This window comes from Oryza sativa, chromosome 5 (genome assembly GCF_034140825.1).
Source record: "Oryza sativa Japonica Group chromosome 5, ASM3414082v1".
Lineage (NCBI taxonomy): Eukaryota > Viridiplantae > Streptophyta > Magnoliopsida > Poales > Poaceae > Oryza > Oryza sativa.
Genome location: NC_089039.1, coordinates 22310793 through 22334523, shown reverse-complemented (window position 1 = coordinate 22334523; position 23731 = coordinate 22310793). Strand labels below are relative to the sequence as shown.

The 23731-nt window shown below is 41.6% G+C and overlaps 3 protein-coding genes and 2 non-coding genes across 9 annotated transcripts; 1 reads left to right on the top strand and 4 right to left on the bottom strand.

Annotated features, from left to right (window-relative positions):
* The first annotated feature begins 1509 nt into the window (after positions 1–1509).
* Positions 1510–6427, top strand: LOC4338968 (phosphatidylinositol:ceramide inositolphosphotransferase). 2 transcript variants are annotated; one of them, XM_015781930.3, is made up of 12 exons: positions 1510–1885; positions 1997–2086; positions 3403–3489; positions 3565–3633; positions 3902–3982; positions 4061–4132; positions 4255–4315; positions 4390–4492; positions 4613–4708; positions 4788–4834; positions 4925–5070; positions 6058–6427. In XM_015781930.3, the coding sequence occupies exons 1-12, from the start codon at positions 1853–1855 to the stop codon at positions 6148–6150; spliced, it is 978 nt and encodes a 325-aa protein (XP_015637416.1). In that variant the 5' UTR covers positions 1510–1852; the 3' UTR covers positions 6151–6427. The 2 variants fall into 2 exon arrangements, with proteins under 2 accessions (XP_015637416.1, XP_025881578.1); XM_026025793.2 differs by lacking the exon at positions 3565–3633.
* A 2310-nt stretch (positions 6428–8737) lies between these two features.
* Positions 8738–12479, bottom strand: LOC4338967 (uncharacterized). Its single transcript, XM_015782428.3, has 3 exons — positions 12089–12479; positions 11486–12002; positions 8738–9604 (listed from the first exon to the last, which is right to left on the bottom strand). The coding sequence occupies exons 2-3, from the start codon at positions 11995–11997 to the stop codon at positions 9382–9384; spliced, it is 735 nt and encodes a 244-aa protein (XP_015637914.1). The 5' UTR covers positions 11998–12002; positions 12089–12479; the 3' UTR covers positions 8738–9381.
* A 9052-nt stretch (positions 12480–21531) lies between these two features.
* On the bottom strand, positions 21532–22785 carry LOC136351123 (uncharacterized). Of its 4 annotated transcripts, none has more exons than XM_066310665.1 (2): positions 22646–22785; positions 21532–22127 (listed from the first exon to the last, which is right to left on the bottom strand). In XM_066310665.1, exon 2 carries the CDS (start codon positions 22114–22116, stop codon positions 21943–21945), a length of 174 nt encoding a protein of 57 aa, XP_066166762.1. In that variant the 5' UTR covers positions 22117–22127; positions 22646–22785; the 3' UTR covers positions 21532–21942. The 4 variants fall into 4 exon arrangements, with proteins under 4 accessions (XP_066166762.1, XP_066166765.1, XP_066166763.1 ...); XM_066310668.1 differs by having other exon boundaries at positions 21532–22120; XM_066310666.1 differs by having other exon boundaries at positions 22667–22785.
* On the bottom strand, positions 22308–22403 carry LOC112939121 (small nucleolar RNA snoR26). Its single transcript, XR_003242663.1, has one exon. It is a non-coding gene; the product is annotated as a small nucleolar RNA snoR26 (small nucleolar RNA).
* On the bottom strand, positions 22496–22591 carry LOC112939120 (small nucleolar RNA snoR26). The gene has a single exon (XR_003242662.1). It is a non-coding gene; the product is annotated as a small nucleolar RNA snoR26 (small nucleolar RNA).
* Positions 22786–23731: the final 946 nt, after the last annotated feature.

The window sequence follows — 23731 nt, the reverse complement described above, 5'->3', positions numbered from 1 at the left end:
GAGAGGACGATTATTTTGAAAAGACCTAAAAATGATCAAACTAAGATGAATGTACTATTTTTTTTACTAGAAGGAAGAAGAAATTAACTCATACTAGCGATACAACATGTAACAAAGACAAAAAGAAAAAAGAAATACATTCAAGCAGACAACCCATGAGTATTCCTATGAATTCCTATGAATAAAAAGGGGGCCTAAGATTCCTTTCAATTCCAATAGGAATAAAATCCTCTAAAATTCATGTGAATTTCCTTTGATTCGAAGTGGGTTTAAGATGTCTGTTCGGTTCCGATTAAAAATTCAATTGAGTAGTAATAAAAAGATAAAACCTTTTACTAAGTATTATATGTATGGAGATTACAATTATGTTTATTTTGTTTAGAAAAATAATAAAAAGAGATAAAATAGGTTTTTTTAGGGAGGAATCGGTAATTGAGGCATGACTGATCATTATTCAGTCTGCTACAGCTGCTAGGAGATACAGTATCGATGGCCTTTTTGCTCTGCATCACTGCATGTGGCAGATACTACTATACGGTAGTATTAAAATACGCAAGCACGAATCTGTCTCTTTGCGAGAAGGTTAGCACTGACTTGTCATGTAGCAGCATGATCCGGCCACCCGTCGCTCGGGTCGGTATCCGCAACTAGGACAGGGTATTTGATCTGGACCTCTATCAACAAAACGCCGTGGGGCCTCGTGCAACAGCCGACTCCACTAGACCAGGAGAGTTGCATCTGAATCTTCTACTACATTTCGAAAGGCCGGTCTAACGAAAAGTTTTTGTGGTTTGTGGCTTGTGTTTCGTCATAATTCAATCACGGTGTTTGTTACGTGGACTGAATAAGTTCTAGTAGCACCATTATAAATGCACAAAAATACGGTATACGGCATGAGAAGAGAATGGAAGTATAGAACGATTGCGTTTTTAGAGTAACAGTAGAAGAGAAGAGCAGAGCAGAGAAATTCAGTAAGGGCTTCGGTTTAAGGCCTAAATTAGGCTTACCAATATTTGGTATTTTCAATAGTGTTTAGTGTGTATTTGGTTTGAAGCCAAATTTTGGCATGCCTAAAAAAATATGTCATTTCAATAGTGAAATTAAGCTATTTTGGATTCAATCCAAACACAACTTTATCTTAACAAAAAAATTAGACATGCCAAAACTTACCAAAATTTGGCATTGATAAAAATTGGTAAGGCCTATTTAGACCACAAACCAAACCAACCCTAAATTAAGAATCTTAACGAGACACATAAGGATGTCCGGATGGATTTGAGGGTAGTAAAACTTTTAGAGCACGAAGTCATGTGTTTTGCTCCACTCCACGTCGTCCATCCAGATCAAACGGCCTCCTCCCAAAAGGTTCAGTTAAAACCCCCCACGACCTTCGTGCTCCATCCTCAACACCCCCCTTTTTTTCATAAAACCCCCTCATCTCTCCCATATTTCCACCATCCATCGCTCTCCTCTCTCGTTTTCTCGATCTCTCCACAACTCCCCCCCCCCCTCCAGCTCTCTCCAAAGTCCAAGTCTCTCTCGGTGCTCACGCCGCCGCCGGCCACCGCCGCCCCCCGTCCGTACACCGCGTGGCCCGCCCCCGCGCAGGTGAGGGAGCTAGCGGCCTTCGTCTGCCGGCGCCGGAGGCGGAGCCAGATTGTTGGGAAACGAGTTTTCCGCCCGCTTCTCTGGTTTCTCGGCGGTGTCTTTTACTCCTGGGGCGGCGATCCCGACGCGGGGATGCGGCGGGCTGTGGCGTGATGTGTGGATCGGAGCATGGACTTGATCGCGTCGCACGGTAGGAGCTGCAGCGGTCGGGGTGGGAGCAGGGGTCGCGCGGCGGGGTGCGGCCATGACGATTTACATAGCGCGGGAGGCTTCCAAGGTTTTCTCTCTGTTTTTTTTTTCGATCTTGTGCTTTTTTTAGTGTGGATTTCTTTGTCGATCGCGTCGTGTGAATTTGCGATTTTTATTTTTTTCACCTCTTGTTGTGTAGGTATGGAGGAAGGTGACCACGGAGACGTCGGTGGAGCTCTCGCTGCTGCGCGAGAAGTGGGGATTGCTCCTCGCCGGAATTGTGTTTCAGGTGAGCTCGTCAGTTTGTTACTAGTAGTACTAGTTTTCGGTCGTGTGCGTGGAATTACTGATTTCGCGCGTGATGTGGTTATTGCTAGTGGTGGAGTGCGTTACAGAATTTTAATGCCGAGTTGATGAGAGGTTGCCAAATTTGCCCCCCCCTGTTGCAACGCGATTTGCACTTTGTTATCGTTGATAATGTTGCCGTTTTGGGGTTTTTTAGTAGCCATGTGATTAGCCTTTGGGGTTTTTTTGGTTGCTAGGCGAGACCTTAAATAGCTATACTAAATCTGTAGTCAGTAACATTTACAAGTGTTCTGTGTTGTATATTGGAGTGCATTCTTTGTAGTCTGTGTAGATTAGGGATTCAGTGCTGCTCTTTCAAGGAATGAATGAATGATGCCCTGGGCACAGATTGCCTTTTCGGTTTTGAAATTGCAATGGAATGTCATAATAAGGAACAGTCCTGCTGTATGCATGGCATGAAAAATTCATTGGCCGTGAGCAGTATAAGAAAATTGAGCGGGTAAACACTTTGTTCAAATGTTTGTCTAGCTAGTGCCGCGCTCTTACATGGTATATGCCATTGTAGAGGTGAATTGTCGCCATCTGTGTCAATTGATACTCTTGTATTCATCTGTCTTCTGTTTTCCTTTCTGAGACATGTTAAATCTATCCTCATTGCCTTGTTTTAAAAATTAATATAGGTTTATGTTTCTTTTAACAGTATATCGCCTGAACTATCATGTCATGCATGGAAATAATAGTTACTATGCATGTTGTGAATTTTCCTAGATGTATTCTTGTAACTACTATTACTTTCTCATAAATCCACAATAAAAGTTCATGAGAACTATTTTTAAATGCTACTCAATCCAACTTATTTTGTCTGTGATACAGTCTTGCTGATAGTAGACAGTGTCTTCTGAGTTCTGACCCACCACTCACTGATCCAATCTCTGATTCCTATATTATTTTGACATTTGGGATATAAGTGTGCTGTCTCTCTGAACACTAAACAGAATATTTCTGTGTGTGCACTCAAGTCATGTGACTTGCACATTCACAGCATAACGGTTGAAAATCTTGGTCAATAAGTTCATGCAGTTTTAGATCGCAATTCCTAACTTTCATTGGAAGACCATAGTTCTGACAGATCAATATTGTTTGTTGTTTCCTTTTCTTTTTGGCGTGATGGAAATTTTCTGTGTTCAGTTCTCTTTTTTTTTTCTGCATTTAGTTATATAGGATTACTTATTCTTCTGTGTTTGTCAGTTGATTAATGGATTACTTTGGAGATTCATACAATATTTTGCCTATAATTAGTATATTCATGGGCTGGCTGCTCGAGGAGTGCATTACTTGCATCGACCTGGTCCACTTCTGCAGGACCTTGGATTTATGGCCCTTCCAGTAAGTAAATCACTTATCCTTTTTGCTATCGATTAATTTGCATATGTAACAGCCAATTATTACCGTTGTTTTTAGGAGTTTGGGCAAGACAAAGGTTATCTAAGTGAGAGCATATTTGCTTCCATCTTCGCTTCCTTTGTTTTAGTATGTATCCTTGTACTCTACTTATTTCTGTTTGTTTAATTGATAACTGATAATTTGTATAACCAAGAAAAACTAGATCATTCAGATATCAACACCTAAGCATAAATAAAAAAATAATAGGCGTGATCTATCATCATTCTCTGTTGAGAGATGGGTCATATTCCTGGTCATGACATATTGAAGATTATAGTTCCTTTCATGCATTTATGTGATTCCTTTTTATACTGCAACTTATCAAGCTGGGTCTCACAAGTATATTTATGTGCAGTGGACTTTTCATCCTTTTATTTATCATAGCAAAAGATTCTACACTGTCCTAATCTGGCGCCGGGTGCTAGCCTTTTTAGTTGTGAGTGCATTCTTCCTATTTTTCCATTGATATAGTTTATGCATGCCACTGAAAAGTAACTGAATATTTCTTCTTCAGGCTTCGCAGGTTTTAAGAATCATTACGTTCTATTCCACCCAGCTTCCGGGCCCAAACTACCATTGTCGTGAGGTGCCTTTTTCATTTTAGCCAAGAATTTTACATGCACTCTTGCTCTGCTTTTGGACATGTGAAAACTTGTAAACCTGTCAATTACTCATTTTAGCACTCATCCGAAGCTTTTACCTTTATAGGGCTCAAAGTTGGCTACTCTTCCACCACCCAACAATGTATTTGAAGTGCTCCTGATTAACTGTAAGTTTCTATTGTGGTTTGACAGCTGCGCAAGGAATTTTTCCTGATCACACAAGTTCATTTTTCTTTTTCAGTTCCTCGTGGAGTACTTTTTGGCTGCGGTGATCTGATATTTTCATCTCACATGATTTTTACTCTTGTTTTTGTTCGAACATACCACAAATATGGTTCAAAAAGGTATGTTCTTACCAATGTTTTCTGGTTTGAACATTACCAAGTTCTGAGACCCCTGAATATTAACTTTGCCTGAGTGTATTCCTGAACACTAAAATTTAACTGGTGGACCTTTTGTTACAGGTTTGTTAAGCTTCTTGCTTGGTTCATGGCCATAGTTCAGAGTCTTCTTATAATTGCTTCTCGCAAACACTACTCTGTGGATGTTGTTGTTGCTTGGTATGATAAGTTTAGCTCCTTGCTTGTTATTGTCATAATGTGGCCACTACCTCTCTTTTCACATACTTTTCCCATGCAGGTATACCGTTAATTTAGTCGTATTCTTCGTGGACAACAAACTCCCAGGTTATATTTTTGTCACATTTGTTGCCTTACGCCTTTACAGGGATTTGTATGGCAAACACTTTGTAACAAGCTTTGTTGAGATATTTACAGAAATGCCGGATCGTACAAATGGAGTACCTTTGCTTCCATTGAGTACCAGGGAAAAGGATGGCAGGTTGAAGGAGGAGAAAGACAGCAGACTGAAGGAAGAGTTCCATAAGCTATTAAACGGAAACCATGGGGATCCTACTGATCGGGTATTGTAGAAGTCTTCTCCCTATATACTCCCTGAACAAGCCTAGCTTAGTACAGTCAGCCTGTCTATTAGATGAACTTGCCTATACTTTATACTATGCTGGATCCTACTTTCTCCGTCCCAAAATAAACAAACATATTATGAGATGCGATAACCTGCTCAGATCATTATACTAGAATACGTCACATCTCATGATTTGTTTATTGAGACGGAGCGAGTACTACTAAATTTGTTTACAACCCTTGCTAGTTTAATTACTCCCTCCATCCTAATAATATACTACCTCCGTCCCAAAATGTAGCTATTTCTAGCACAGTACTTTATCCCAAAATGAAGCTATTTTTCTACCTACCTTCTCCTCTCAACCAATCACAACCATTTTTTTTCACCTACTTTCTCTTTTCAACCAATTACACACCTTATTCAATCATTCTCACCTACTTTCTTAATACCCGTGCCAACCTAAAAAATGCTTACATTTTGGGACGGAGGAAGTACTTCCTAGAATATACTTAGATAATCTGGATTTGACGTAACCTAGTAGCAGCTTACTCCCTTCGTCCCAAAAAAGGCAAATCTTGGGTTTCCGTGTCCAACTTTGATTGTCCGTCTTATATGAAATTTTTTTATAATTCGTATTTTCATTGTTGTTAGATGATAAAATATGATTAATATTTTATGCGTGACTTGTCTTTTTAATTTTTTTCATAATTTTTTCAAATAAGACGGACGGTCAAACGTTGGACACGGAAACCAGGGTTTGTCTTTTTTTTGGGTCGGAGGGAGTAGTTTAGTATCGGATTGTATTCTAGTACTATGAGAATCTGGATATATACGTTCAATCTGGTTTTAGGTTAGTATTATATTTTGGGAGAGGGATTACAACAAAAACCTCGATCTTGATTGGAGGAGCCATCTACTAGGCATACTGGAACAAACTGTCACATTGCACTTTTTTTTTCTGACGTGTCTGTTTCTATCAATTCAGCGACAGCGCGCGCAGATGAACGGGAGGCACGATGAAGACATCAATCACGCCCACAGCACGCTCTCCGACGCTGCTGTCAATGGTGGTACATGAGCCGCGGCATCTGCTTTCCACCGGGAGTTTGTCTTCTCGCGTCGACCCCGAGGAGAATCCTCTGGGGGCGGATTGAGAACAACCGCCCGGTCCATCTGCATAGTGCATGCACATCCTGAACAAGATTCCAGCGGCAGAGGCAGCATTACACATGGTTTCCTTGTCGATTTCTGCTCATCCACCATCCTGGTACTATAGCATGATCGCAGATAAAACGAATGAAATGAATGGATGATTTGGTGCTCTAATCAATCGGGCGGTAGACGCTATTCAGGAATCAGGATCTTGGCCGCCGTAGTACGTTCTTCGGAGTCACTAGCTGTCGCTGTACATAGTGGCCAGCTTAATCTTTCTGATCAATTGTTTGTTCATTCGTGTATTGGCACACTCACCGACGGTTTTGGTTGCCCACCCCACATGCTTTTCGCCTGGAGCGTGTCGCTCACGCGATGTGGCACGGACGCGCACGGCGACAGCGTGGGTGAGCGGAGCGGGAGACCACGTGCCAGCGCGTCGCGCGAACGGCGACGTAGGGGAGCGCAGAGCGATGGTGTGCGCAGCTCGGCTATCCGCGTCGAGGTGGAGGCAACAATCGCACGACAGAGAGCCTGTGTGCAGAGGCGGATGGAGGATAAAAATTGATCGGGGCACGGGATTACATCGAATCACAACTTAATAACTAAAGCCCTATTTAGTTCACACCAAACTTCCCCCACTCAACTTTTCATCACATCACATCTAAAACTTTTCTACACATATAAACTTTTAACTTTTTTTTTTCAAACTACCAACTTTCCCCTAACTTCTCTCTAATTTCAAAAACTAAATACAGCGTAATGCGAAGGGTGGGTTTTATAGGTACACTAAGAATTAGCAGACCAGGGCGTGGCGCAGAGATCGGCCACAACATGCGACGTCACCCGGTGAATAGGAAAGTACATTGCTGTTAGACGGAGAGTAGTGGAAGGAAGTACCACAGGCCGCCAGCGTTCATGAGTGGCGACTCATCCGGCATCTAGGTGGCTACTTGTTGGACACATTGCGGGCTGTGGAAGCGCAAGAATTTTTCGGCGAGCGTAGAATGCATCAAATTTTGTTCCTCATCTTGATTTTCTGTTGATTGCCAATTAGATCGAGGGGATTGGGAGTGATTGGTTTGAGTCTTGGTAGTAACGCCTCGATGCACAAACAGAGATTGCAAGAATAGTAACAAAAACTGAGAGTGGAGGCCTTCTTTCCAGATAATGTGGGGACTCAGGTCATACACATAAGAATATACTCCACATCTCATAGGTAAAGATTGACTAAAGTCCTAGACCCCATCAGCTATATGCTAAATCCGCCCCTGCGTGTGTGATTAGGCTTTGTTCACATCACCGGCTTGGATAGAGCCACTGGTGATGATCGTGGAGTGACACGGGTAGAGTGAGATCAGAGATGGATGGATGAACTTGGAAGTAACTGCAGGAGGGACCATCTGTTTTTTCGGTGTTTTAAACGAGTGGACGATACAGTCTACTGAAAAAAGTGAAATTTCTTCACCGCCGCAGGGTGGCACAGCACGCGATCTCATCATACGCGTCCATACTTTCAACCTGCATCAACAATTCAACATCAACCTGTAGCCGTGTCTTGGCACCGTGGCCTTCCAGCAACCAATTTGCATTTATATCTGGGCCTGGCTGCAGCACGGTGTAAGCCTAGTTTAGTTTCCAAAATAAAAATTTTTACACTGTCACATCGAATATTTGGACACATGCATAGAGTATTAAATGTAGGAAAAAAAACTAATTATACAGATTGCGTGTAAATTGTGAGACGAATCTTTTAGGCCTAATTACGCATGATTTGACAATATGGTGCTACAGTAAACATTTGCTAATAACAGATTAATTAGGCTTAATAAATTTGTCTCATGGTTTTCTGGCGGAATCTGTAATTTGTTTTGTTATTAGACTACGTTTAATACTTCAAATGTGTGTTAGTATATCCGATATGACAATCAAACCCAAAAATTTTCCGCAACTAAACAAGGTCTAAGTGTGTAAACTAAAAGACGGTGGTGGTGGTAGTATGTACTCCAGTATACGTCCACCAAGTATCGTGCAATTTATTGCGTGTTTATGCCAGACACGCACTGAATCGAACACTCACAGGAGTTCCAATCTCTAGTCGCAAGATTGTACCACGTGTACTTTGTACTCCATCCGTCCCAGATATAAGGGATTTTAGATGGATGTGATACAAATCCAGATCCTTATATTTTAAGACAAAAAGAGCAGTACAAGCTTCGACATGGACCAAATGGGTTTCCCCCGCTACTCCCTCTGTCTCTCCCAAAAGAAACCAACCTTGTATTAAAATATAAGAAACCAATCCTGTATTAAAATGTGATATATTTTAGTATAACGAATCTAGAAATAATATATGTATCACGTACAGTACGAGGCCGGCTTTTTTAAGGACAGAGAGAGTTGGGCCACAAGTCAGTAATTTCTTCAACTCAACAGTTCTCTTCGTGGTCAAACATATCCACATTAGTACCACGAAAAAGACTGATGAAATGATATATTGTTTAGAATGAGCATGGATAAAAAAATTCTACTAGTACTATTCTGTAGTACTCCATCCAACAAAGAGTACTAACGTCCAACAAAGAGTGACATTTCATCATGTACTCCATCCAACAAACAACCGAACACGGAGTCACAAACGTCGAAAGGACCATTACAGGATTATCTCCACAAAATCGACAATTTCATGTGCGGCGATATGCCCAGGAACTTCACAATATTGTTTATTCTTTCTGGCGACATGCTTCCGAACTCAGCACATTTTTCTCCTGGAAGATAACACTTACACCAAATCAGCAGAATAAATGATAAATTGCCTGAGAAGATAGGGAATGGATACAGCACAATCTCTTCCTGAAAACCATGACAGCACTATTGACGGAACAAACACATTCTCCATTCTTTGTTTTCATCTCCATCCAGACAAGGGAAACAGGAGGAAATTGTCCTTCCAGCTTCTTGTCTAATGGAATCTTGGTCGTTGTGAAAGGAGGCAATTGCCATTGACACAGTTAAGATCAACATGCCCCACCCAACATTTTTGTACCACTTCATAACTTTCCTTCACCTCAGCCTGTTCTTCAGATTTACTAAATCCAACCCACAGGTGTGTAGTAATGGCATTGGAGCTTTTATTGAGGACCATGTGTTTCAAAACTTAGCCCGGGACGTTGAAATGAAAGAGCCATGAGATAACAAAGGCGAAAACCATGCAAGCAAGAAGAAAGTTCAGGAACCGATGCCCTTGCCAAAATCTCTGAGTTTCAGCTGGTGGTGCTTGTGCAGGTGCTGTGCTGTTCGATTCATTCCATTGCTCAACGGATTCTGAATCACCAATGCCTACCACATTGCATGCGGTAGAGCTACAGATTTCACATATCCTGGCAAACAGAAGGATAGATCATTTAGTTTAAATGTACTCAAAACCTATCACCTTCGCACTTGAAGTAAGATTGAAATTATTGAGGGCCATTCAATTCTATTTTACTGAAATTTGATAAGGTGATTGACAGGTTATGTCATTAAATGAGTGTAAAATGTTGGGGATATCAACTTATCAAGTATGATTTAAGCAGTGTAAAAAAATGATTTAAGCAGTACAAGTATGATTGATGCAATTTTGATTGTTAAGAGTACAAAAGGTGTGGAGATAAGGAGGGATCTACAGAAAAGGAAGACTACGATATAAATCAATCTAACAACATTATTGCTCTAACCACCATATACTCTAACATTGATTATTGGGCGAGTAAGGATAAAAGCCTCAGTAAATATAGATATATTTGCAAGAATTACCGCAGTGTTTTCCTATAGCCTTGTACTGCAAACGGAAAAAAGGTAGGAGCTAAAACTTAAAAATTACTAATTGTCCAAAAAGATCCAAGTGCAGACAAACACAGTGATCAGAATTCAGTCTATTCTTCTCAGCATGGGAGCAGCATAGGAATTTCAGGGCTCACTATTACATCTCATAGTGTGAAAACAATAATCGGTGCAATGAATATTGCTGAAGCTGATGTCACATAAGTAAATCATTATTACCACCAAGGTCTGAAATTTCAGACTCATTTGAGAAATTTGGCTCTAGAAATAGAATCGAAATAATTTTATAAAGTAAGAGTTGCCGTGGTTCACAGTTTCCAATTACAATATCTGTGGTTCAAACTTTAGTGTAATTATATTGTTGAACTAATCTCATTAGCCTAAACTGCATTAGTCAGCAAATGTTCTTGTTAGTAGTTTGAGCAAATCTTACAGTGATCAAGCTGTGGCAACAATATATAAGCAAAAATAAAGTAAAAAATAATATCAAGAACAAAACAGGTACTTGTGTGTCGGTTTGCGCTACCGATTTTTATGAGAAAGAAAACACCAACCACTAAAAAAATTAGACTTGCAGACTAGTTTGTATTGCCCAACACCTTTTTTACACTGACTAGCAACTAAGCCATGATTATTAAAATTTAAAACCAATTTTGTCTATAACCATCCCCTGTCTATAATAGGCCATTTTCCTACGCTGGAAGCGGTTATCACTTCAGAGTCTGAGACTATGTGGAGCACACTATGGTTGATTCTCTTAACAACAATTTTATTAAGTGGATCAAGGCTAAGTGGAGCACATTATGGTTGTGACTGAGACTCAGTGGATCACCTAACTACAATTGTGTTGAAACAAACACTTTCAGAATGGAAGATGACACAATCACACCTCCCTCGCACCATCAAATCGAAGGAAAAAAAAAGGCATGTCACATAGACTGGCGCATCATAGTATCAGACCATGTCAATCTATCAACAAACAAACTTGGTCAACACAACACTCCAGAGGAACAATCAGATGCCACGGAGAATCTGTGAGAAAAGCAGATTGAAAGAACGAATCCTACCTTTATCCTCTCCAATGATCTCAACCTTCCCGATTCCTACAACACTACTAATTAATCCACTACTTCGCCTTTTCCTCCCCATCTGCTCCTTTACCTTTGTCCGCCCAAAGAAAGCAAAGGGAAAAAAAAACAGACACCTATCAAGATTCCTTAACCATGTGTTCATACACCCATATGCCCTAGTATATATATATATCTGAAATAAATCTTGTGTTACTTCGCTCTTACGCTGATGCGTGATGCCTTATCCAATAATAATAAACTAATTGATTCATCGATTTATCCGAGCTAACATATGGAGTTCGACTTCGAACATTGCATCTAATCAAATAGTAATTGAGAGTGGATTAGATGAGTGAGTCTGGAGCTTACTTGTTGCCTCTAATCTTGAACCATGTCTCGGCGCACTGCTTGTGGGAGTAGGAGAGGTCGCCCTTGCAGGAGCAGCCGAGCGTGATGCCGGCGCCGGACTCCGCCGCCGCGGTCTCGAGGCCAAGGTGGCAAATGCGGCAGCACCTCTCCGCCTTCTCGGGGCTGCCCTTGATGACCTCGGCCAGCCCGGCCTCCAGGTCGACGTCGTCCAGCGAGCACTCCGACACGCACGACGACTTCCTGCGGTGGTGCTCGACGCCGCCGCCGCCGCCGCCGGCATCCTCCTCCTCCTCCGCCTCGCCGTCGTAGGAGCTCGCGCGGACGGAGGCGCAGGTGGAGATGTAGTCCTCGTAGGCGGTGGAGTTGTGGCGCGAGTGCGACGCCCACGACTGGTGGTCCTCCGCGTCGGTGAAGTATTGGCTCCCCTCCTCCTCCTCCTCGTCGCGCTCCGCGCCGCGCTCGAGGTCGTCGTCCTCAGCGGCGATCGCCGACTGCCCGCCGCCGCCCGCCATTGCTCCTAATCCAGACAAAACAAACCGCAACTCAATCAAAACAAAACAAAATCCCAATTTCAGCCGGCCCAAAGATCAAATCCCAACTCACCAAGACGCGAAATTCCTCCTCCTCCAAGAAACAATCCGAACCAGTATCTACCAACAACAACAACAACAACAAAAAACCGCCGCCACGACACGCCACTCCGAATCTACACCACCAAGAACCAACCTTTGACCGGACAAAAAAAAAACCAAAAATCAAAGAACGCGGCCGCAATGCGATCGCGAGGAGCGATCCAAAGAGATGGCTAGCGCCGCGCCACCAGACGGCCGAAGCGTCGGGGTTCTCGTGAGGTTTCTTGATCCATAAAACCGCACAAGGCCACGGCCACGCAACGAGACAAGCAGGAGAGGGAGGAATAAAGAGAACGGATTGTACTGGAATGGCCAACACCCACAGTCCCACACAGGCTCGCACAGTGTGACTGTGTGTGAGTGAAGGGGAAAAGAGTGAGGGGAAGAAAGGAAAAGACGAGCCCTGTGCTTGTCGGGGAGAGGAGAGAGAAGAGAGAAGAGAAGAGAAGAGAAGAGAGGAGAGGAGATGGTTGGAACTCTCTCTCTCTCTCAGCTCATCGTCTTATGGCCATGGTGATTGGGGTTCGGGAGAGGAGGAGGGTGTAGCTGTGGAGAAAAATTTAATAATTTGACATTTTTTCGTTGTCTAATTACTTTAATTAACATTTGTGAGGATGATATATGAGACCATCTGAGTGAATGAAAATGGGCCAGGATGTCAAATAATCGAAACCCATTGAAAAGAGTGTTAAATTATCAAATCTCTCAGCTGTGGATGATGGATGCTGTGGAGTAGGCAAACAACGACTCAACCAAACAAAAAAAAGATATTTTTTTTCGTGAAACAGAGAAAAAAAATCATATGTTCTGTCAATTTCTCATGCCAGTTACTACCAAATACTGTGTGCAATTAGAAGGTTATACTCCTTTCATTCTAAAAAATTCAAATCTTAGAAATGAATCTGGAGTTCTGGACATTCGTAGCGTTTAATTCTTTTTGAGACGGATGGAACATATCTCATCGTGATTTCCTGTCCATGTTTTGGTTAAAGAAAATCTCTATTTTTCTTAAGACTGCTTCAGAAAGGTTCGATTAATAACAATTTTGTTTTAAGAAATTAAAGAAATGTTCATGGCTTCATATACCATGGGACCTGTTAATTACCTGTCAGGTGAAAATTAAGTGTTTGTTTCATAGCGTGTTTTTGTAAAAATCAAGCATAAATCATAAACTGCTGGTAGCATGGTAGGGTAAAATTTCTGAGAAAGAACAGCAGGGAATGGGCAACAACAGAAAAAGGGGAGATGTTAAAGGAAGACACCTATCATGTCTTGGCCCTCCTAGATTATCAATGATTCACCAATTTTAGGAGCAAATGTTTGACCCATGGCCATTCCATTATAAGATCATTTACAATTGTGTTTGTCGAATTCTGGGACTCATTTGTAAGGAATACATCACAGAGCCATAGTTTATGAGACCCATACTGTTATCATGGAAAAGAAGCTCCGGTTGTGGATGAGTGAATGGCAAGCCTTCCATGATCTCATTTCGGGAAGAACCAGTTCATGATTTCAGTGAAGCATGCTCAATCCGTACTCAAACCAGCAAACAACGAAGCAGAATTGACAGCCTTATTTCTCAGATAATGAGGCTACCAGCCTTATGAATTTTTTTTTTAACAAAATGCATCCACTTTGATTGATTGTCTGCATGACTGCATCTTAATTTTGTAGGTTATTATACATCACAGATTTCACAGGGTGCAGCTTAACACATGCATTTAAACATGGGTAATTGTAGATTCCCCTGTACTTAGCAGGGTTGAAGATAGTAACAAAAGATGCAGGTATTTTTTTGGAGGAAGGAGTACATATTGTCAAGTACTGGCCTGTCCATGGTTTTACTCGGTACATCAGTACATGATCGTATATCATTATGTGCCCCAAAGTTGCATACGTTGCTCGATGGATCGGCAGTTCGATCGCCACTAGAACGGAGTACTACTTAGTAGTACTCGATCCATCGCTCCAGCACGCAATGGCTAGCTTTGGAAGGGAGGCAGGCAGGAAGGAGTCCGCCATGATTCAGTTGCTACAGAGCTCTGCACTGCACACTAATAATGCAGCAGCTGGCTTCGATCGTTCGTCGGGAGAGGCTGGCTGGCCCCCTGGCTAAACTTGTCAGGTCTTGTTGCTATACTAGAGTAGCTTGTTGCTTAATTCCTAAAATCCAATTTGATGTTGCTATCTGGTGGTGTGTTGCTGTCAGGGGCATGGAGTTTCTGGTAGATCATTCGTAATCATAGAAGAAATCATTCAGGGAACAGTGTTTAGGTTAGGGCCCTTTGATTTAGAGGAAAAACATAGAAATTTTGGTGGATTTTAAACCTATAGGAAAATTTCCTATGAAGCCCTTTGACACAAATGATTGAATCCTATCCAATCCTTTAAAATTCATGTGAAATTGACAATCCTATATAGATTTTTGGAGGAAATTTAGCCAGAGCTTTAGGGCCCCTTTGAATCAAAGAAATTACGAAGGAATTTCATAGGATTGAAATCCTATAGGAAATTTTCCTATGTAGCCCTTTGATTTAAAGGATTGAAGTTTTCCAAATCCTATAAATTTCCTATGGAATGGCTTATTGCATATTGGTTTTGGAGGAAAATTAGCAAGAGGTCCAACCTCTTGGTAAGAATCCTTTGAGTCTATTTCTCTCATCCGATTCCTATGTTTTTTCTGTAGTCTAATCAAACGATCATTATCGATGATATGGGCCCGGGGGTACCCATGCTAAGGGGAAAGGGTCCTTTCCCCTAGCCACGTGGCTGCGCGGCCTGGGCCCCATCGAGAGGGGGGGGGGTCGGGCGCGCAGGTAGTAAGTAGCCGAAAGGCGCCCGTAACCGCCTAGGGGTCTCGGGGTATCCCGTTGCACCCCTCGGGCCCGAGGGGCTGCGTCGCCCCGGGGCCCACGCTCGGCTGCCACGTCGCAGCTGAGTGGGTGGAGGAAGGGGCGCTGCCAAGCGCATTGATGGGCGGCGTCCCAACCACCACCGCCGCATTTAATACAGCGTGGCTGGTCGTGCGACGTCCAATCGATTGACGTGCGTCAATCGTCCTTGACCGGGCTAAGACCGGCCGCAGGTGGATGGGATGGGCGGCAGCGCACCCACGCCCCGCCTTGTGTCAGGCAGCGTGGGGGCAGGTATGCCCCGTCCCATCAACGCTCGGAGACCAATGTACAATTGGTGCCTCTCCTGTGCATGCATTCGCCAAAGTCTCCATGAATTTAAGAGGGAATGACGGGGGATGTCCCTCGTGTCAGACGAAGGATAGCGCTGGGACCCACCTGAGGACAAGCTGCCACCTTACTTCCGGCCTAAGGCATGGTTGGCTACTCAGCCCGGGTTGATGTGGGCCCCCCTCCAAGGACGATATGTGTAGAGACGGTGCATGTGGTAACCCCTTGAACTATAAAAGGAGGACCTTGCCCACCGAGCAAAACAACGACTCTTGGAAGCTTGAACCTTAGGAGAAAGTTAGCCGACCATCTCCCTAGGGTTTGAGAACTCTTGCAACAGCATAAGCTTGAATCCACATACAGAAGTAGGGTGTTACGCTTCTCAGCGGCCCGAACCTGGATAAATCCTCTGTCTCCTTCTCGATCGCCATCCACCACGTTAGCGTAATCCCACGGCGAAGATACGCTCTTGATCATCGCGCCTTATTCCCCTGGCCGAACTCACAAAGGGGGTTCTCACGTCCTCCCGCTAGAGAGGTTCACTCCTTGGCAATTATTCTTGTGTTTTTTCTGTGTTTTGCAATCCTCTGTTTTACACTTACATTCCTGTCACTAATCCTATGTTTTTCATATTCCTCCGTTTTTTCATTTCTACGATTCAAAGGGGCCCTCAACCTCTTGGTAACTTTCCTTTTGAGTCTTTCTGTCTCATTCAATTCATGTGCTTTTCCTGCGGTTCAATCAAACGGTCATTCCTGTGTTTTTTCTGCGTTTTGCAATCCTCTGTTTTACACTTACATTTCTATCAAAATCCTATGTTTTCTCAATCCTAAGATTCAAAGGGGCCCTTAGCTTTCAGTAACTCTTTGATACTTCCTATAGTTAACTAGTGTAGAGTTTCTCGAAGGAAAAAAAAGAGAAGATAGTGTAGAGTTCTTGGTATCTTTTGGTACCTCTTGTTGCTAAGCAGTCATAACCCTTTTATATGTTTGGATCATGGATAACTTCACACGAATTTTGAAGAACAAATATCTCAAAATTCATTCAGAATTCTACTCTGCAAAAGTAAGGACCCTTTTTATTAGGAGGAAAAACATAGAAATTTTGGAGGTTCAATCCTATAGGAAAATTTCCTATGAAGCTCTTTGAAATATTCAATCCTTTGAAATTTCTATGGAATGGATAAACTTATAGAGATTTTTGGAAAAATTTAGCAAGAACTTTAACCTCTTGGTAACTTTCCTTTGAGTCTATCTTTCTCATCCAATTCCTTTGTTTTTTCTGCGGTTCAATCAAACGGTCATTCCTATGTTTTTCCTGTGTTTTGCAATCCTCTGTTTTACACTTACATTTCTATCAAAATTCTATGTTTTTCTTATTTCTACGTTTTCTCAATCCTGCGATTTAAAGGGGCCCTAAATACGAAAATTGGCTAAAACCATCCCATAAAGGTTGCTTTCGGAACTTGAAGTAGTGGCATATTTTTCATTGTGTGCGTTATTGCCTCCTGTTCCACGTATCCATTATTATTTTAGAAACTAGTTAAGGGGATTGTGAACTACTATTGTATATTAAACCAACAAAATCTTGATGGTACTGTACTACTGTTCAAGTTCAAGGAGTTCGGAGCGCAGATCCCATCTAGCACCAACAAAGCATTTATAATTTTTTTTCAGGAAAAAAAAAGACAGACAATCAAGCTTAAACTTTTTTTTGAAGATAAAACAAGCTTAAACTTAAACAATCAATTATTTAAGAACGTAAGACGTACCAGCTATCCAAGGCTATAATCTTGCTGGCTGCTGCTATCCAACGAACATAAGCTCATGTTTTCGTGTAAAAAGGGGAAAAAAAGAAAGAAGTTCATCAAATTTAGACGATACTAACTAGTTCAGTAACATGCATGGAAGCACAACAGGAAACTGTTAAAAGCATGGCAAAACCGGCAAAGGCAAAGTAGAGGGAATCTAGCGAAATAATAGAAGCAGCAAAATGACCAGAACGTCATGCTAACTGCTTAACAACCAAAGACGCAAAGTATCACCAACCCTGCTACTATCCAAACGGCAAAGTTCAAAAAATATTTTATGTTTTCGTGCTGTTTCCATTCAGCTATCCATATCCCCATATATGGTCCATTCCCGGAGACACATATACAATACTCCTACTTCTAATAAATTCTCTAATTTCTCCATCCTTCTGAAGTACATAATGTCACCGAAAGTGGGGCCCAAAGATCATAGGACCCTCCGTCCAGTGACTATAAGCAGGGGCATGCGATTTGCTTGTATAGTTCGAAGGCATGGCATCTTTGATTGAGTTGATCTCAACTGAAAGCTAGAACAGTAGGGATGTGAGTGACTTTCTTCTGACTAAAGCAAGCATGATGCTACCCTCTCTTTGAACTTTGAAGCCCTGAAAGAGAAAAGGGGATTAGCTAGCAGTGGTTAGGCGTCAACCGTCCCACAATGGCAATAATTAACAAAGGAACAATCCATACACTGTACTGCTAGCATACTAACAACATCAATTAAGTCCTAGATAGTCTTTGTAACCTCTAAGCAAGGTGTGATTAAGGCCCCGTTTAGTTCGCGAAATGAAAATTTTTGGGTGTCACATCGAACGTTTGACCGGATGTCGGAAGGGGTTTTCGGACACGAATAAAAAAACTAATTTTATGACTCGCATGGAAACCGCGAGACGAATCTTTTGAGCCTAATTAATCCGTCATTAGCACATGTGGGTTACTGTAGCACTTATGGCTAATCATGGACTAATTAGGCTCAAAAGATTCGTCTCGCAATTTCGCCTTTAACTGTGCAATTAGTTTTTGTTTTTATCTATATTTAATGCTTTATGCATGTGTTCAAAGATTCGATGGGATGTTTTTGAAAAAAACTTTCTGGAAACTAAACAGGGCCTAATTGTTAAGTCATTTCTAGCTAACAAGTGCCTTTGGAGCCAGGCTTGATACCTACTCTCTTGGTCCTAGGCTGTTAGCTGCATGCTCAGTCTTTCTACTCCCACTGAGTATTGAAACACTCCTGCTGCATGCACAGCAAACAAATAATCAGTCCAACAGAAGCATATATGTATAGTGAATGCTAGTAGTGATTTGGGTGCAGTAACTAAAGATGGTTTGGTTGGTGACCTCTACCACACTTTCCTCAGACATTTGTTGCACTTGATATGTATTGTAAAAGATAAGATAGCAGACAATTACTGGAGCTTTGCAACCAATTATTAATGGAAAGCAGCCAAGCAAGATGGCAAAAGGAAAACAATGACATGCATGTATGAACAATTGTGTCCATATATGTAATATCAGTGTGCAGAGCAGAAGAATCTTCCGAATTATAAGAGGAAGTAGGAACTCTAGCTAGCTTGCGTCTCCATAAATTCAGACAGCAACCAATGGAAGGCTATAAATTAACGGAGAGAGGCGAGGTGTGTACTAGCAACCGATATTACAGTCTATAATGGCTAGAGATTTTCTAGCAAGTACGTACTTGCAGCACATTTAGTGGCGATGACAGTACTACATGTGTACAAGCACGTATTGATGCAAAGGCACACTGTGGATGTCGTAGCAGCAGCATTGTCATTACTAAAGCGTGAAAAGAATCAGGTCGAGTTAATGCCATGGCTGATATATAGGTAGGCTTTGCAGGATAGAGGATTCAATATAATCACGCAGAATAAATGTATGTAAATAGGGCCATATGTTGTGGCGTCATGGACGTCGATTGGCGAACACTCAAACCAAATGTTGTGGTAAGAAATTAATGCCTCAAAACATGATGAATAAGATGAGTAGGAGCAGATAAAAACAGGAGCAACATTTCGTGACAAAGAGACGAGGAGACACTAGAATCATGGCAAGGATTAGGTTGCAGGTTAGCTCGATCGCGCCATGATTGCAACGCAGGATGGCAACGTACCGGAGGCAGACATGTCGAAGACGATCAAGCTAAGACCTACATTAAAACTGTACTGACGGCGCAGGGCTGCAAGCAAGATCATGGAATCCTCTAGATTTATTTCACTATACAGGGCTAGCTACCTATAGCTTTGTACTCCTTCTGTCCCAATATATAGTAATTTTTTTATGGATAGAACCTATCATAGTACTACGAATCTAGACAAGAGGCATATCCAGATTCATAGTACTAGGATATATCCCATCCAACCAAAAGTTGTTATATTTTGGGACGGAGGGAATAGTCGTCATGAAGTGGCATGTGCATATGGCAGCTACCCAATTTATCATCGTTCATCGTTGTTGTAGGCATCATTTTAAAAGGGGATTACCTGTAAGGATTTGAAGCGAAATTAGAAAACGCGTACTCTTTATAAACAGTGGATGGTGAAATGAAACTGAGTTTACTCGAGGGAATTGCATTTTGTAAAGTTCATAAGTTAATTTTGAAAAGTTCTCTAAGAAATACGAACGAAGAAAGGTTTTGCAAAAGGTGTACCGTTTAAAAGCTTGGGAAGTGCACCGTGATAATCCATAATACATAAGCTACCGAAAACATGCGTGTGTTGCAATTGTCTCGGTGATAATTGCGTTGCATTTGTTAAAATGTAAGTAGATAATGCCGCAGCCTTTTAACAAGATATGATCATTTACTGATTGTGAACTGTAGTCTCTGTGGTCTCTTTCGTCTCGGTCTTTGTGGTCTTGGAGTCCATTCTTCAGGAAGTCTGGTTGTGGTCTGTTGTTGGCACCGTAGGTTTTGAAGACTTGTTGGGACATTAGGGTGGCTCCACCGTTTTTTCCTCCCTCTATATAGGAGCAGTTTTTTCGTTAGCAGTTCTTTTTTCGTTTCCTTTCCGTGTTCTTTTTTTTTTCTTCCATTCCCCTGGCAAATGTCTCCATGGCCTGTTACGTTGTATATTAAAATCTTGCTCTCTTCTAATATGATGACGTGTAATTTTTTTACGCGTTTGCGAAAAAAAAACTGTAGTATTTCAGATGTCCAGGAACAAGATGAGCATTTCTTCAAAACAAAAACAAAACCAAGGTGAGCATTAGTTCTGCAAGTCTGCACCTGTGATACACAGCCTAGTCTTGTCGAGCTCCCACAGTTTAGTTGGATTAATACATTATACATGCTGAATATTTTTGAAACATCTAACCAGGGCCAACCAGGCAACCACCATTGGAGAAATTCACTAAAAGATGAGGAACTACTGTACTACCATATCAGATGTCAATCGAGCACTACGAGGACTAAAGACAACCTAGGGTACCCAAAAGAATGCTGTTATGTGCTATCCACTTTGCAGAAGTTTGTAGTTTCTTTTGGGTGAAATTGTAGCAGAGGTTCAAGTGTTTTCAGTCAGGCAAAGTGGTCCAGGTCACACGAGCGGTTGCTGTTGCAGAAGAAAGCATAAGCTAAGACCAAGCCCAATTACCAGGCTGTAACACGCCCGGCAAAAGGAAAGGCCCAAGTTTGGCCCTCCTTTGAAACTAGGAACCCGTCGCTAGAGCCAGATTCTGACATTCTGACGAGCGATTTGGTCCACCACTACGAATGCTTATTCTCCAGGAAATTCTTCTGTTTCTTTGTTACTGTCTAACTGATCGATTGAAATGTTTCATTTTGTTTGGAGTAACAAGGTTTTTGAGCTAAACAATTGCGAATTTGTGTTGTCCCACAAGCCCAAGACGATACAAGAAGCCTTCGGTACAGGAGCTTTAAAGCAAACGGCCCACACAAATTCTAGATGCGAACGGCTGTAATTTTTTTCGATAGAGCAGGAGAAAAATTACAATATTACAATTCTGAAAGGTCGTAAGCACAAAAAGAAATGTAAATTTGCAACACTGAAACGCTTTCAGCAACCATCGACGATAAAATCCATGATCAAAATGCAGCAATGAGCAAGCCAGGTCCAGTGATCCGTGTGATGAAGAGAAGCCCGGAGAAGTCCCAGTGTTGCTTAACAGCAGATATCGCCAGGTCAGGTAAAACTTGTGGAGCAGCTGAAGTCCTTTATCTTGAGTTCTTGTCAAACAAGTTCAGATTGTAGAGTCTAAACTACTTCTGTTACAACTTACAGTACAGGTTGCAGCATATTCAAGAAGAATACCAGGTCCTGCCAATCTTACAAATCACACATGTTTAGGCTCCATTTGGATCGGAGAATTTTACAATGTTTCCAAAGGAATTTTGTAGTGTTTTCCAAACCAATGTTAAAAAAAAGAAGGTACACTGAATCATTTGTCTCAATGCAGATCATGGCCAAATTCAAGATAACTTCCAGGTATTGACAAACATGTTTAAAGGAATACATACAGTCAAATTCAGTATGGTGAATCCTATCTACAAGTTGCCATGATAGAATTTTGCTTTAACGGGGATATGGTAAAACAATCAAAGCATTCCTAGTTTGCAGGCTTACAGCCCATTCCAAAAAACAAAACCAACATGCATAACATCAGAATTCCAGTGCTAATCAAGATCAAACTCATACTTGTTGAAATTGTCTGCATAAAACGCTGGAACCAGAACAGGGTGATAAACTGATCATAGCATTCTTAACAGTAGACAGGTTCCTGAATCCTGACACGAGTTTTTTTTGCAGGTTATTCAGCTTTGCACATTGTGGAGAAGATTTGCCCAGCACCATCTCACTTCATCTTTGCTTCTGTAAAGAGAACATGCTTGTTAACTCGTGGATCATACTTCCTAAATTCAAGCTTCTCTGTGATCCGACGAGGATTCTTGCGCTTCACATAGAAAAACCCGGTTCCAGCTGCTGAAACAAGCCTGATAAAAATCGACGCACGCTTTGCCTTCCCCATCTACCTGGTGGCTATCAAGCCACAGAAAGAAGCTGAAATCAGTATTCACGAGAGGAACCCAAGAAGCATAAAGGCAAAGCCAAAAATCAACCACAAATCCACGAGAGGAATCAAGAAGCATAAAGGCAAAGCCAAAAAAAATCAACCATAAATCCACAAATTAAAGCAGAATCGCGAGAAAGGAAAAGCAGGAGCAACTCAGACTACATATTCCCCCAATGATTTCTTCACTGGTAATAACCTCATAGTGCAAGGATGAGTGTGGATGTAAACATCACTGGTGCTCTCAGGCTTCAGAAAACGAAAACAAACAGCAGCTGAAATCTCCAGCCGCGTCATCAGCTCAGTAGAAAAGAATGATCCAAGGAGAGGATCAACAGAGCATCTCAGACTACATATTCCCCCAATTTTTTCTTCACCGGTGACCTCATAGTGCAAGGATGAGTTTAGATGGATGTAACATCACCGATGCTCTCGGAGAAAAAAAAGGAACACTGAAGAGGAGGAGGAGGGGGCAGCGAACAAATACCTCGTCGGGCACGGAACTTACGTTGTCGCCGAACCGGTTCTTGTACAGCACAGCGGCTTGGCCGCGGCGGCGCGCCGACGAGGTTTTGGAGGAGGAGGCGGCGGCGGAAGCCCTAAACCTAACACTCCTACAGTAAAGGCGGAAGAACGCGGTGGGCCAGCAGTGTTTTATACTAATAATGGGCCTTTAGTTTAGTATCGGGCTTATGTCATTTTAAGCTTTTTGAGTGGGAATAAGTCTATTTTACCTCCCTCATCTCTTGCCTTCGTCGAACTAGTAATCTGCCCGTGCTAACGCTACGGTAATATTTAACAATACAAATCAAAATAACTTTTGAAGAAACATATTCAAAACATGTCTAAAATACAAATATCCAAGCAAGATATACATGTCTTTATCCGAATGCTAAATGATCTGCCCATATTTATCATTAAAATAATAACTCCCCTTTATCACAAATTTATTGTATTTTATAAAGTTGTTGAAATATAAAATTGTAGTCAAACGCAAAACCCCAAGATAAAATAATTCAAAAATCGCATGTTTTAATTTTTGTGAAAGAGAGTAGTAAATTAAAATAATTCAAAAAATCATATGTTTTAATTTTTGTGAAAGGGAGTAGTAAATTTAGATGGAGCAATTAATCGCATCTTATATATGCACAGAATATAAATTAATTAAATATTTGCATAAAAGGTATATGCACCAATATTATAACACGAATTGTTTCATGTCTTCTCCAAAACAGAACATTTGACATTCTTTTATCTACAATTTGCACACAGATACATTCGGTCAATATCAAATTTTTCTCCATAAATTTACCATCAGAACTTCACGCCTAACGATATACATATCTCTCCCCATATTTCCGTCCTAGAACTATATCCCCATGTCTCTGTCCTAGAACCTCGCATAACCTGTCAACACATTTTCCAGGAGGATATGGACAACTCCCACAACTCATCACCCAAGAAGTGCACCTAGGTAACACATTGATATCCTAGGATTGTTGTAGCAACAGGTTTCATTGTAACACAATAAATTTTAATGCACCTGTGAAACCTCATTTAACAGGTCAACTTT